This window comes from Siniperca chuatsi, linkage group LG21 (assembly GCF_020085105.1).
Source record: "Siniperca chuatsi isolate FFG_IHB_CAS linkage group LG21, ASM2008510v1, whole genome shotgun sequence".
NCBI classification, from domain to species: domain Eukaryota; kingdom Metazoa; phylum Chordata; class Actinopteri; order Centrarchiformes; family Sinipercidae; genus Siniperca; species Siniperca chuatsi.
In genome coordinates, this window is record NC_058062.1 from 16,696,160 (window position 1) to 16,707,254 (window position 11,095).

Sequence of the window (11,095 nt, forward strand, 5' to 3'; positions counted from 1 at the left end):
AAACTACAGTACATGAATGTGGATCTGATGGCACGTCTGCTACTGATGTAATGTAACACATCCCCACTGTCTCATACACTGCGTGCACATACAAGGCACCATCACTCATGTTCAGCTTACTTCTGCTAATGGTTGGTTGTAGATTGCTGTAGCTGTGAGCTGAGTCCCAGTCAGTTAAAGTGAATGATCCATTAGCTGAACAGATTATGCCGAGAATGTGAGCAGTGGCTGAGTCATGCTGCCATGAAGATGTGATTTTGTTAATTAATTTTTTTTCTGGGGGACAATTTGTTGTTTGAAAATTAGGACGTTCAGATATTTTCCTTTTTTTTACTATACTATAGTTATTGTTCAGACTGAGATGTATTATTTATTATTTCCATTATTCTGTTGTAAAAAAATGTTTCAAGAAGCAGACTTGTATTAAAAGCAGAAATAATAGAGCTTTATTTCAAGTGAGAGTAAAAGATCATTAGTCATCATCACATGTTTAGGCTTTCGCTCCTGCTGTTATTTAGAAGTCGTGTTGCTGTGCTGTGCTGGCAACAGTTCTGCAAGAAAGGAAAATGTGAAATACTAAAATGGCAGTAACTGTCAAATGTTTCCTTCATAATGGAGAGAAACAAATAACAGCACACACAAACATAAAACAAATATAAATAAGAAATGTAAAATTCATAGCAACATTACAGATATTTCACATATAGCAACAAGGATGTAAAATGAACTGGAGGTAAATGGTTAAATAAAAATGGGCTTTAAGCTTCGAATGAATTAAAACAAGCAGTGCTGCATGCACATGGTCCAGAACTGTGTCCAGTAGTGATAAAGAATATTTGAGTAATGATAATAATAATGATAATTTGATAAAAATGAAACGCAAATTAATTTTTTCACCTTCTCAGATGGAGAATAAGATACCTAAAATACAGTTCTGTTTAGGAGACAAGGGACAGAAATTACATGTGGAAACACAGTGGACCATGAAGACCAAAGAGAAATGAGAAAAAGACAACATAAACAGATTAACTAATAGTCAAAAAATTGGGAAAGACAAACATGATTTAACATAAAATACAGGTTGTTGCTTCTCTGTTTCACATGTGAGTAGCAGGTATTATTAAGGACAAGGCACATTTTCTATATATGTATATTTAATATTAGGCTATGTTAAAACTTATTATCTCCTTGAAGCCTTACTCACTCAATCTCTGGCAACTGTTTCTCGGTATTGGCAACATTGAAACTGTCCCAGAAAAGCTTCTCTCTTTTTTTTTTTATGTTACAAGTTACACGACTACAATCAAAAGATCTGACATTTCACATTGAATTTTGTTCTATATACACATTTTGAATGACACACAAAGGAAAAGAAAAGGCAGTGGTGCAGACTTTCAGTGGAGATAATAATGGCAAAAAGCATTTGACAGTAATAATAGTCAATTGTTAAAACAATGAAAAAGCTTCTATCATGTATTCCATGACACATTGTGACCATGGTCAATGAAAAAGGATTATCCAAGTATAAATACAACTATCTTTTATCATGAATGTTCTTCATGAATACGTCAAATACTAATGAAAATCATCACACTCATCAGTGCCATTGTGAATAAAGGCAAACGTAGCTTTTGACACCAATACGTTTTTAAGTAATTCACAATAAGTCACATTGGAAAAATGTTGACAGACAACTAATTAGCTACAAAATGTAAGGTAGTTTTGAGTGTCATGTTGGGAGAAACGTCTGGAAAATCAGTTTCTTCTCTAAGTTTTGGTCTCAAAACTTTGGTCGTTTTACAAATATCTCAAATCTGTATGCATCAATATACATACATTTGTCATTTCAAGTACATAGTATAAACTATCCTGATAATAGTCAGTCATCAAGAAAATAGTTTTTTGACTAAATATACATTTCACTTAACAAAACCTCAGCATGGTTTTATGGCATTTTTCTTCCATGCACGTTCATTGTGTGTAGAAAAGGCATTTTAAGTGAACACAGCATAATCATTTGAATTAAATAGGGACAAATGTGCCTAAGAAACCAACAGAATGTCATCAGTATTTGTTGTATTGATTTCCAAAAGCAATACAAAACCAACATCTGTTTGATAAAAAGGTCAGTCTTGCCTGAGAAGTGAATGGGCCACAGTCAAATTGTTTGGCACTCCATTCTTCAGGTACAAAGGAAAAAAAAAACATTTAATATAGAATGAATTTGGCTCCCTCTCAGTCACAACCTTCACAATACAGATCAAGGTCTTGCTAATTCTCAATGTGTACCATGGTCCCTGTTGCTACTGACCCCTTGTGGCTTGTGGGAGAGGGGTGTAGACTACAGTGTGCCTCCTCTGATACACATGGAGTCACCAAACTGACGGGGACATGATCCTTTACCACTTATGAACACTGCCAATTGTGTTATTTGGAGCGCCAGAGACATCTAACCTGGTACTCTGCGGTGGTGGTGGGTGGGTGTTTTACCTCTGCGGCACCAAAGTACTACATTCTATGACAACTACACTGTGTGCCCCAAATAATCAACCATGCTTCAAAAGCACCACACTATAAGCTCATCCTTGAGCTGTGACAGCATTTCTGCCTCTGGGCAAGAGCAGAACGGGGTTTCTCCCCTCCTACCTCCCCAGCCAACTCCCCCGGTGCCTGCCCACTCCCCCCGGCCCAGACCACTTTCACTGCTGATATCACCAACACTGCTGTTGTTGCTGCTGCTCCTTGGGCCTGACATGGGGGCTGAACCTGCACCAGTGCCCTCTGGTCTCGTTGTCTGTCATGGCCGCGACAGTGTTGTGTAGACGGGCTGGTCCCAGTGTGTGGGGCTGTGTGACTGCGGTACACTGGCTGGGTCAGTGATTGCAGTGTACAGGGGCCTCTGGGATGGCCCCATGTAAGAGAAGGCAGAGTACAACCCCGAGGCCTGGCTGGAGTGGGGGTAGTATGACCCTGAGGCCTGGTGGTCAGCATATTCAGCAAACTGAGCCCTGGAGGCCAGTGAGGGGAAGGCAGAACTGTAGTGAGGAAGGCTGAGGGGGGTGTAGGTGACATGGGAACCTGCTGAGGCTGGCTCTGCAAAGTGACCCTCTGAACCTCCTGCCTCACTCTTGATCTGGGCCTTGGAGGGATCTGAGCCCAGAGGGGAGTTGTGATGTTGCTGCAGCTGCTGCTGCTGCTGCTGCTTGGAGAGCCAGGCTGCTGAGTGTCCACTGGCGGCTGCCAGAGCTGAGGAGATGCCGTAGGTGTACAGAGAGGCTGGAGAAGCTGTTGCAGATGCTCCTGCCCCAGCAATTTGCCCAACCCCTGGGTGCCCATTGGGGGGAAGGTACTGGTCAAACTCATTGACATCAAAAGGCTCCATGTTGGCCATCACCTCGTGGCTAATCTCACCAATGTCCACATTACCAAAGTCGATATGAGGTTTCCCAGATCCCGGAGCATCTAAGCTTCCCTCTGCTCCCATTGCGCTACGGGAGCCCCCATTCCCAGCACCCTCCCGTTTTCCATCCCCTGCCTTCCCAGACTGAAGCTCGGTCTTGGGAGTGGTGGGAGGTGTGGGAGGGCTGTTACTCTGACCTGTAGAGACACAAGAAAACATGCAGTTACAGTAGTTTTCTTGGTAGACTCAAACAATTATCTATCTGTGTGCAACACTATTCAGACTAATCTAACAGTGTGACAGGGACGGTATCAGTGGGATAATAGGAGGGAGCCCACAGCCCACCTGCTGCATGAGGGGGGTGACCATTTGCCAGAGGGGACCGAGCTCCCCCACTGTGGACCACTTCCAGGTGGAGGCCCTTGTAGTGGGATTGGCTGTGGCTGACCTCACCCTCCGAATGGCCGTCAGCCTCACTTCCTGACCCGGAACCAGGCTTTCCATTCTTGCGGCGTCGTGGCTGGTATTTGTAGTCGGGATAGTCCTTCTTATGCTGCTTCCTCAGCCGCTCTGCCTCCTCGATGAAGGGTCGCTTGTCGCTCTCATTAAGAAGCCTTAGATAAAGATAAGATGTTGATAGATAGGTTTGTTTAAGGTATTAAGAAGTAAAGAAAAGTCTCAGCACTCAATCCGAATTAGGCCACACTGTTGTTTTTTTTGATGCGGTATATACTCTACAAGATGATGCACAGTGTGTAGACATTTTGGTAGCTTTTTTTCTTGGTTTAGGGAAATGGTAGTCATCTGAGCACATTTAGAGCATGTGTTAACAATAACATGAATACTAAAAAATGCACATTTAAATGAATTCCTTAAGGCTTAATATTCTGGAGGAAGTCAAGAATCTGGATTAATGGGCATAAAAGAATCAATACAGTATATGGGTCAAAATTATCTTAGATAACAGTGATATGCTCGGCAACATACTTTCTAGTAATTACTTTGATCCATTTTCAGTGCACTTTTATAACATTAAGCTTTATTCACTACATCTGCACAGCTGCATCTAATGGCATGCCTGCCATAGGCTTTTGACTGCTGGACAGTAATGAAATAATACAGACAAAAGATGCATCCTGTCTGCAAACATGAAACTGAGCTCCTTATTACTACTGCTGGCAGGAATGGCATGAGAAACCCCTGACCTTCCTCAGCCTCCCTGTTCACGGTGTTTCTGGGCCAATTAACCAATCATGCCTGAGCCCAAGGTCAAGTCTTCATCTAATTAATGTCCAGTCCCCCACAAGGTTAATGAATTTAACCTTTCTGACCTTCTTGTCAGCAAATGGTGAGTATTTTGTGTGAGAAAATAGACACTGGATGGATGGCCTGACAAGCACTGCAGGGGTTCTGTGATTAAGAAGCAGTGATGTTAACAACTATCTACTGGACACAGAAAAAGATTTTTAGGAAGCTAACCGTAAAAATGTACTTTACTCTGACTGACCCAGGAATATTAGAAAATGTCAAACCACAATTTACATACATGAGTAAACAAGCACATTTATTAAGTAAGAGGAGCAGGGGCAATTTAAATTAATGAAATTCAGATTTAAATAACAAGGAAAATCCTGCAATACTTGGAAACCTGTACTTTAAATATGAGCTGAAAGGTTGTGAAAACACCCTCTGATTCCCTCCGGAGCCATTTACCCCAGCTTCATGGCCAGTAATTAAACAGTGTATAAAATTAGCCTGGATTCAGGAAAATGTGACCATGGCACATTCACAGTAAATACATTCAAATCCTTCTCAACAGGTGAGCTGTGTTCAAAGGTGGGCAGTGAGACAGTATGGCAGAGTTTTAGGGCACCCGTGTCACAGATCAGCTCATATAAGGGAATGTTGTCACGTCATTTTCTCATGAACAAGGTCATAATTTTGTCCTTGTTCATAAGAAAATAAAAACCATGACTTGGTTTGGGGGGGAAAGGCAGAAGTGTGTTGCATAATTATCAGAATATTAAGCAAAACTAAAAAGATCCTAGATAAAACATAAGAGGTGTCTGCATGTGCACAATAATCTACAGTGTTCTTTGAAAAATCCATCTAGTCAACATCCTACACCACCCTTGTATCTTAATATCAGCATCTATGTGAGCGTAGGCCTACTTGAAGTAAAATCCATTGAAAAAACAAAGGAAAATGAAGAGAAAATGATGGGGATTTGAGTACAGAATGCAAAAGATCAGCTGACTGAGGTGATATTTCTTTGAAAGTCAATCCTTTGAAAACTAAGGTGTTTTTTTATTATTTGGGAAATATTCAGAACAAGATTGCTTTACACCATTTATTATTGAAACTGTAAGGCCATGACACTGTCCTATCAAAAACCATTACCCTAAAAATAAACCCTGACCCTTACTGTATCTATAGCAGTGATGTTTCAGCAAATGTGTTTCTTGAAAGCTGAAGATTTATCCTGAACATTTTTATTCAGTATGCTGCTTTGATAAAATAATGTCAAAGTGCAGTAGGTTGTAGCTTCTTTTACTGAGTATCTCCAGACCCCCTCCTAATTGCACTGCCTCCTGAGTGCTCTCCGTCAACACCCTGGCTGTCTACACATTGCACAGCTACTGTACTGAAGTGTGAGCATCATCATAACATTACAGTGATTTGACAATAGGCAGACAATCAGCGCATAACTATTCACATGAAATGGCCCTCTCACCTCCAGAGCTTCCCCAGGGTCTTGCTGAGCTCCGCGTTGTGCAGGTGCGGGTGTTGGTCGGCCAGTTTCCTCCGCGCCGCCTGCGCCCACACCATGAAGGCGTTCATGGGCCTCTTCACGTGCGGCTTGTTCTTGCTTCCGGTGTTCACGCGCACGGGCATGGGCACGAGGGTCCAGTCGTAGCAGTTGAGCACCTGGCTCACCGCGTCACGGATTCCTGCGGGGAAGCGGTCGTCCTCATCGTCGGATTTGACGGACGAGCAGCCCACCGCCGTGTCGTCCAGACCCGCCAGCTGCGGCTGCTGCCCGTGGAGAGGCGAGTCCCCCCCGCCAGCCGCATTGGAGGAATGACCCGGTGACAGGGAGCGACTGTCGTCCGACATCCCGGGACTGAGCTCAACCTCCGATAAGCTCTGCTCCTCTCTGGACATCTTCCTACACACACAAGCCTCCGGGTGCGCAGATGATGCACGGCCTGTTACTAAATGCTCAGCTCTAGGCCTACCTGTCGGGTCCTTGTTCCTGTTTATCCCTACAGTGAAGCGCGTGTCGGCTGACTGCTGTTTGATATGTCCCTTTGGCCTCCTCTAAGTTATAATATAAACTGCCAGTCTGTCTCTACTCTTAGCCTCCGTTGCAAAACTCTGTGAGGGTTCCACATTAAAGTTCTTTCCATCCGTGTTGTTGGTATCATAGGCGGCTCAGTGCGCACCTTGGACCCCAGTTTACCTGCTAATGCACTGCTGTCTGCGCCAAACTCACCCGGTCTCACTCTCTCCTCCGTTTGTCCCACGGTTGAAATCCAACAGCAACGACCTGAAATAGCAGCAGCATGAGGAGCGTCAGTTCAACAAGCCAGAGGTAGAGTGGCAGTCCCTGCTTCATTAGGCAACAAAAACTTCACCAACACCTGTAGGCCTATTGGCTGTATTTCTACGGAGGAGGTGCTGTTTTCTGGTTAGTGTTTTATATTACATGTAGGCCAAGTCAAGACCTCACTGTGGGGAAAATTTGGGCGTGATTTAGCAAACTTTCTTTCTTTCCATCACAGTTATAAAACCTAAGAGACTGGCCGTGAAAGGATTGCCCCACCCCAATGGAGAGGACCCCTTTTGTGGGCCCTCTCCAGGTTTTTCCCCATATTGTCTCAACATTTTACTTCACTATCAGCAACACTCATACAGATATGAGAAGTGCCACAAGTGATTCCTTTAAATGTCATGAGTATTGGAGACATTTTCAGGGAAGGCAGGACTTCATATTCGTTCAAACCTGCATGAGAAACAAAGGTGAGCTAAAATAATCTCACTCGTGCTCCTGCTGTCTGTTATTATAACATTTATTTTCAGAGACCATAGGGAACTTAATAAACGGTATTATCAAAAGGTTAAGGTTTGATAAAAAAATAGTACAGAACATCAAAACTTAAAGTGGAATTCCTATAAAATGGGTCTATATAAAGTCCAGTCATTTTTATATGATAAGTGAAAATAACTATATGCGTATATTTGCAAAGGTCCGGCTCTTGTGCCTCTCTGCAAGCCTGGACAAGCTTCTGTTAAAGGTTTTGCAGTTATTCCAAGCTCCCCGGAGAGAAAGTGTTGGAATGATATGAGGCCACAGCAGCACAGACCTTGGATTTATACTCTGCACTTCTTGGATAAACATGGCCTGGCGCTGGAAATATAAACCCCCGTGTGTCTGTGAGTGTCAGTACGCCTGTGTGGATTAGACACTGTCTGTTTGTTAAACAGGGGCAGGTCTATCGGCGGGAGCAAAATGTGTCCTTGTTTTGTCCATTAAATCAACACCCTGCCTCGAACTTTACGTCCTAAATCAGCGAACTTCCTGTGAACCAGCGACACACACAGCCCGCTGGTGTGTTTTCTACGTCGGTATCATATTGCAGGAAAATTAGTGATCTCGCTCCCGTCTGGTGACATTATGAAATAGCTTGTCAATTTAACAGTCTGTTTTCATGTGTAGGTTAAGTGGGGGAATAAACACACTTAACACTCAGGTTACCTCACCTTTTATATTTGAGAAAAAGGTTCACCACTTTTTTAACGTTTAGCCTGATACTTATGGCACATACGCTATTAATATATAATATAATATAATGTATATATGCCTTTCTGATCAAATATAGGCCTATTAATTGCTACTTAAACTGCTCATTTCTGGGTTGGACTTTTGCTGATCATCTAATGTTCTTAAGTAACCTACAGTATACTTTTTAACATACCAGTCATTTTAAAAATGGCATTTGGCTTTGTTCGCGGATTGCAGCGTTAAATGACAGATTATATGTCGTGTGGCTCTTAATAAAAGTTTGACGTGTTCCGAAAACCATCTTTTAATAAACATCAGAGCGGATGTCAGGAATCGTATTCATTTCCAGCAGAGGGGCATGTAAAGCTTCACCATCTGTCCGAGGCACCATTAATAATGATGTTCGCCTGCCACCTGGTCTGCAAGGCCACTTCACAGACTGTCATCACGCCTCAAAGCGTCCCTGCTGCAGAGACACAATGCGTAAACACCGTGCGTATAAGGCACCAAATGCCTCACGCTGCTTGCTTATAATGTCACTAATGAAAGAAAGGAAACAGCAATGATCGAGAATCACTTGACTGAGTGGTGATCATTTCCTTTCGTCACTGAACACATTGATTATAAAGTATGTTATTTCTTTAGTAGATAGCGCCTCAGATTAGGAACAAACAAGCGAATAGTGAATTCAGCAGAGAGTGGCCTGTCCACTGGGCATACCCATCAGTCTGCAGCAGCAAATGTCATTTGATTTATTATCTGATAATGTACAATATATAAATTGTTTTTGACACACCCCTCAAATCGTGCTTGTTATTAATTAACATTACTGAGCACATTTATTGTGCGTAATGAATTTGGGCAATGTGAACTCATTATCGCCGCTTGACTTGCCAGGAAGCTGGCCTTAATTTGCTTGTTTGGAAACTTTTTTTTTTTTGTTTTTTTCCAATTAGTTTTACAATAGCTCATATTTATAGTGTCATCTAGTCCACACAGCTCCAAAACAACAGTGAATATAGGACAAACCAACACAAGATGCACTTAAACCAAGTGCACTATAATCTAACAAGGAAAAAAAATCGAAATAAAGTGTTTAGACTGAGTACTTTTTTCCATCTGAGCCAAATGTCGACGATAAGGCTACTTTGTCTCACACAACTATAAACAGTCAATAATGTTCGTTTATAGTTGTTTCATAATCTCTTTCAGCTTCTAAAAACGTCTCCCTTATTTAATTAATTATTTCAGCAAACTGCTTTTCTCAGTATGAAAAAATGGCTTACTGTCTCCTCAGTTAGTCGAACAGAAAAAGCTTGAATTTAAAATTCTGTGTTAAGAAAGACTCTCCAAACAAATAATGATCACCGATATATAAAAATGAAACCCAGAAGTCAATTTAAAACAGGAGCACTTGTTGCACTGATACAATAACAGGGCTATCTTTACAGTATTCACCATGACAGGGGTTATTATGTTTATCATCATCACCCTTGTCAAAAAGTGCCAGAAATTGTTCTTAAGGCTTATACAACACTGTTTTTGGTTCTGAAAATACATTTTGTAACAGCACTGTTCTCAGATGGTTCTACACAGAGACCCGTAAGGCTGAAATGTCCCAAATTACATTATTAAAGTTTCAGACCGAACAAATGAGTCATTTTGGACCAGTAGGCTATAGAACCACAGTCCGAGCTCACGAATCCTGAACGAGTTGTTAATAATTATTATGCCAATGTTAACAATTATTAGAGGTGCGATCTCTAATTCTGAATCGGGGTTCTTCTCTATGATTCCGACGAGACAAAAGAATCAAATCGCAGAGTCAGAGCAGCCACCAGCAGCAGAGAGGAAAGAGTTGGAAATGCTAAGCGCCTTACTTCAGTAATGAGAAAAGGAGGTCGCCGGTTTAGCACGAGAATCCGTGAGTTCCCGAGTTTCCAAAGTGACGCTCGCTCCCCAGCCCCCTCGCTCGCGCTGCCCGAGTATGAATGCCTGCTCTGTGTGTCGGTACCGGGGCTTAAAGAGCTCCTTGTATGAGGCTGCGAGAAAAAAATAAAAAGATAGGCTACTGGGGAGGACAAGTCTTAAAGGTGCAGCAAAATTGCACGGATGCAGGCTCGGAGATCTCTGATTGGTTGAAGAAATTGTTTACACACACTCTCGCTCTCTCTCTCTCTCTCTCCCTCTCTTTCTCTAATATAAATATATAATTACGAAATATAACGCAATTTTACGCAGAGTTTTGAACATGAGAAATATACACAAGATTTTCATTTTGTACATGAACAGCCTGTTCTGACCATTTTCTATGGGGGGGTGCCTAGTTGCCTTATGGTAACAACCAACCATATGCATATTCTGTACTGTACATGTATATACTTCATGTTATAATTCCACACCTGAGAAATTATACAGGCCTTGTTTTAATGTTATCTCGAGAGGAAGTCCAACTGCGATGACAACTGCGATTTTTCAGAAACCAAAATGACCATTTCATTTGCAGGCTCCCTCCAGCATCTTAATGAGAAATAGTTGGCCTGTTAAAATTGAAACTGTGCACGAATCCAAAACACAAATAGGCCTATAGATTGGATTCTAAAATGAACTACAAAATTAAATCAAGTGTGCCGCTGCAGGGGTTTCGTGGACAATTCATCAGCTGAGAAAAATGTTCTAACGTGTATTATATTTGATGAATCAGACGCAGTTTAATCGCAGATTTCAGAACATGCTCGGAGGCAACACAGCTTTCCGTCACTGACAAATCCACAAATTAAAAACAGCTTTATCAGAGGCCTGATCATGTCTTGAGAGGAGAAAAAGGGGACGAACTGCGCATCACAAAAAGATAAATGATCGTTTGTTTTGACTGAACATTTAGGCTGTAAAGGTCAAGGTTAGTGAAT

At 42.0% G+C, this 11,095-nt stretch overlaps 1 protein-coding gene across 1 annotated transcript; it reads right to left on the bottom strand.

Moving 5' to 3' along the window:
• Positions 1-418: 418 nt before the first annotated feature.
• On the bottom strand, positions 419-10,242 carry sox10 (SRY-box transcription factor 10). Its single transcript, XM_044180734.1, has 4 exons — positions 10,067-10,242; positions 6,135-6,950; positions 3,746-4,014; positions 419-3,597 (listed from the first exon to the last, which is right to left on the bottom strand). The coding sequence occupies exons 2-4, from the start codon at positions 6,563-6,565 to the stop codon at positions 2,798-2,800; spliced, it is 1,500 nt and encodes a 499-aa protein (XP_044036669.1). The 5' UTR covers positions 6,566-6,950; positions 10,067-10,242; the 3' UTR covers positions 419-2,797.
• Positions 10,243-11,095: the final 853 nt, after the last annotated feature.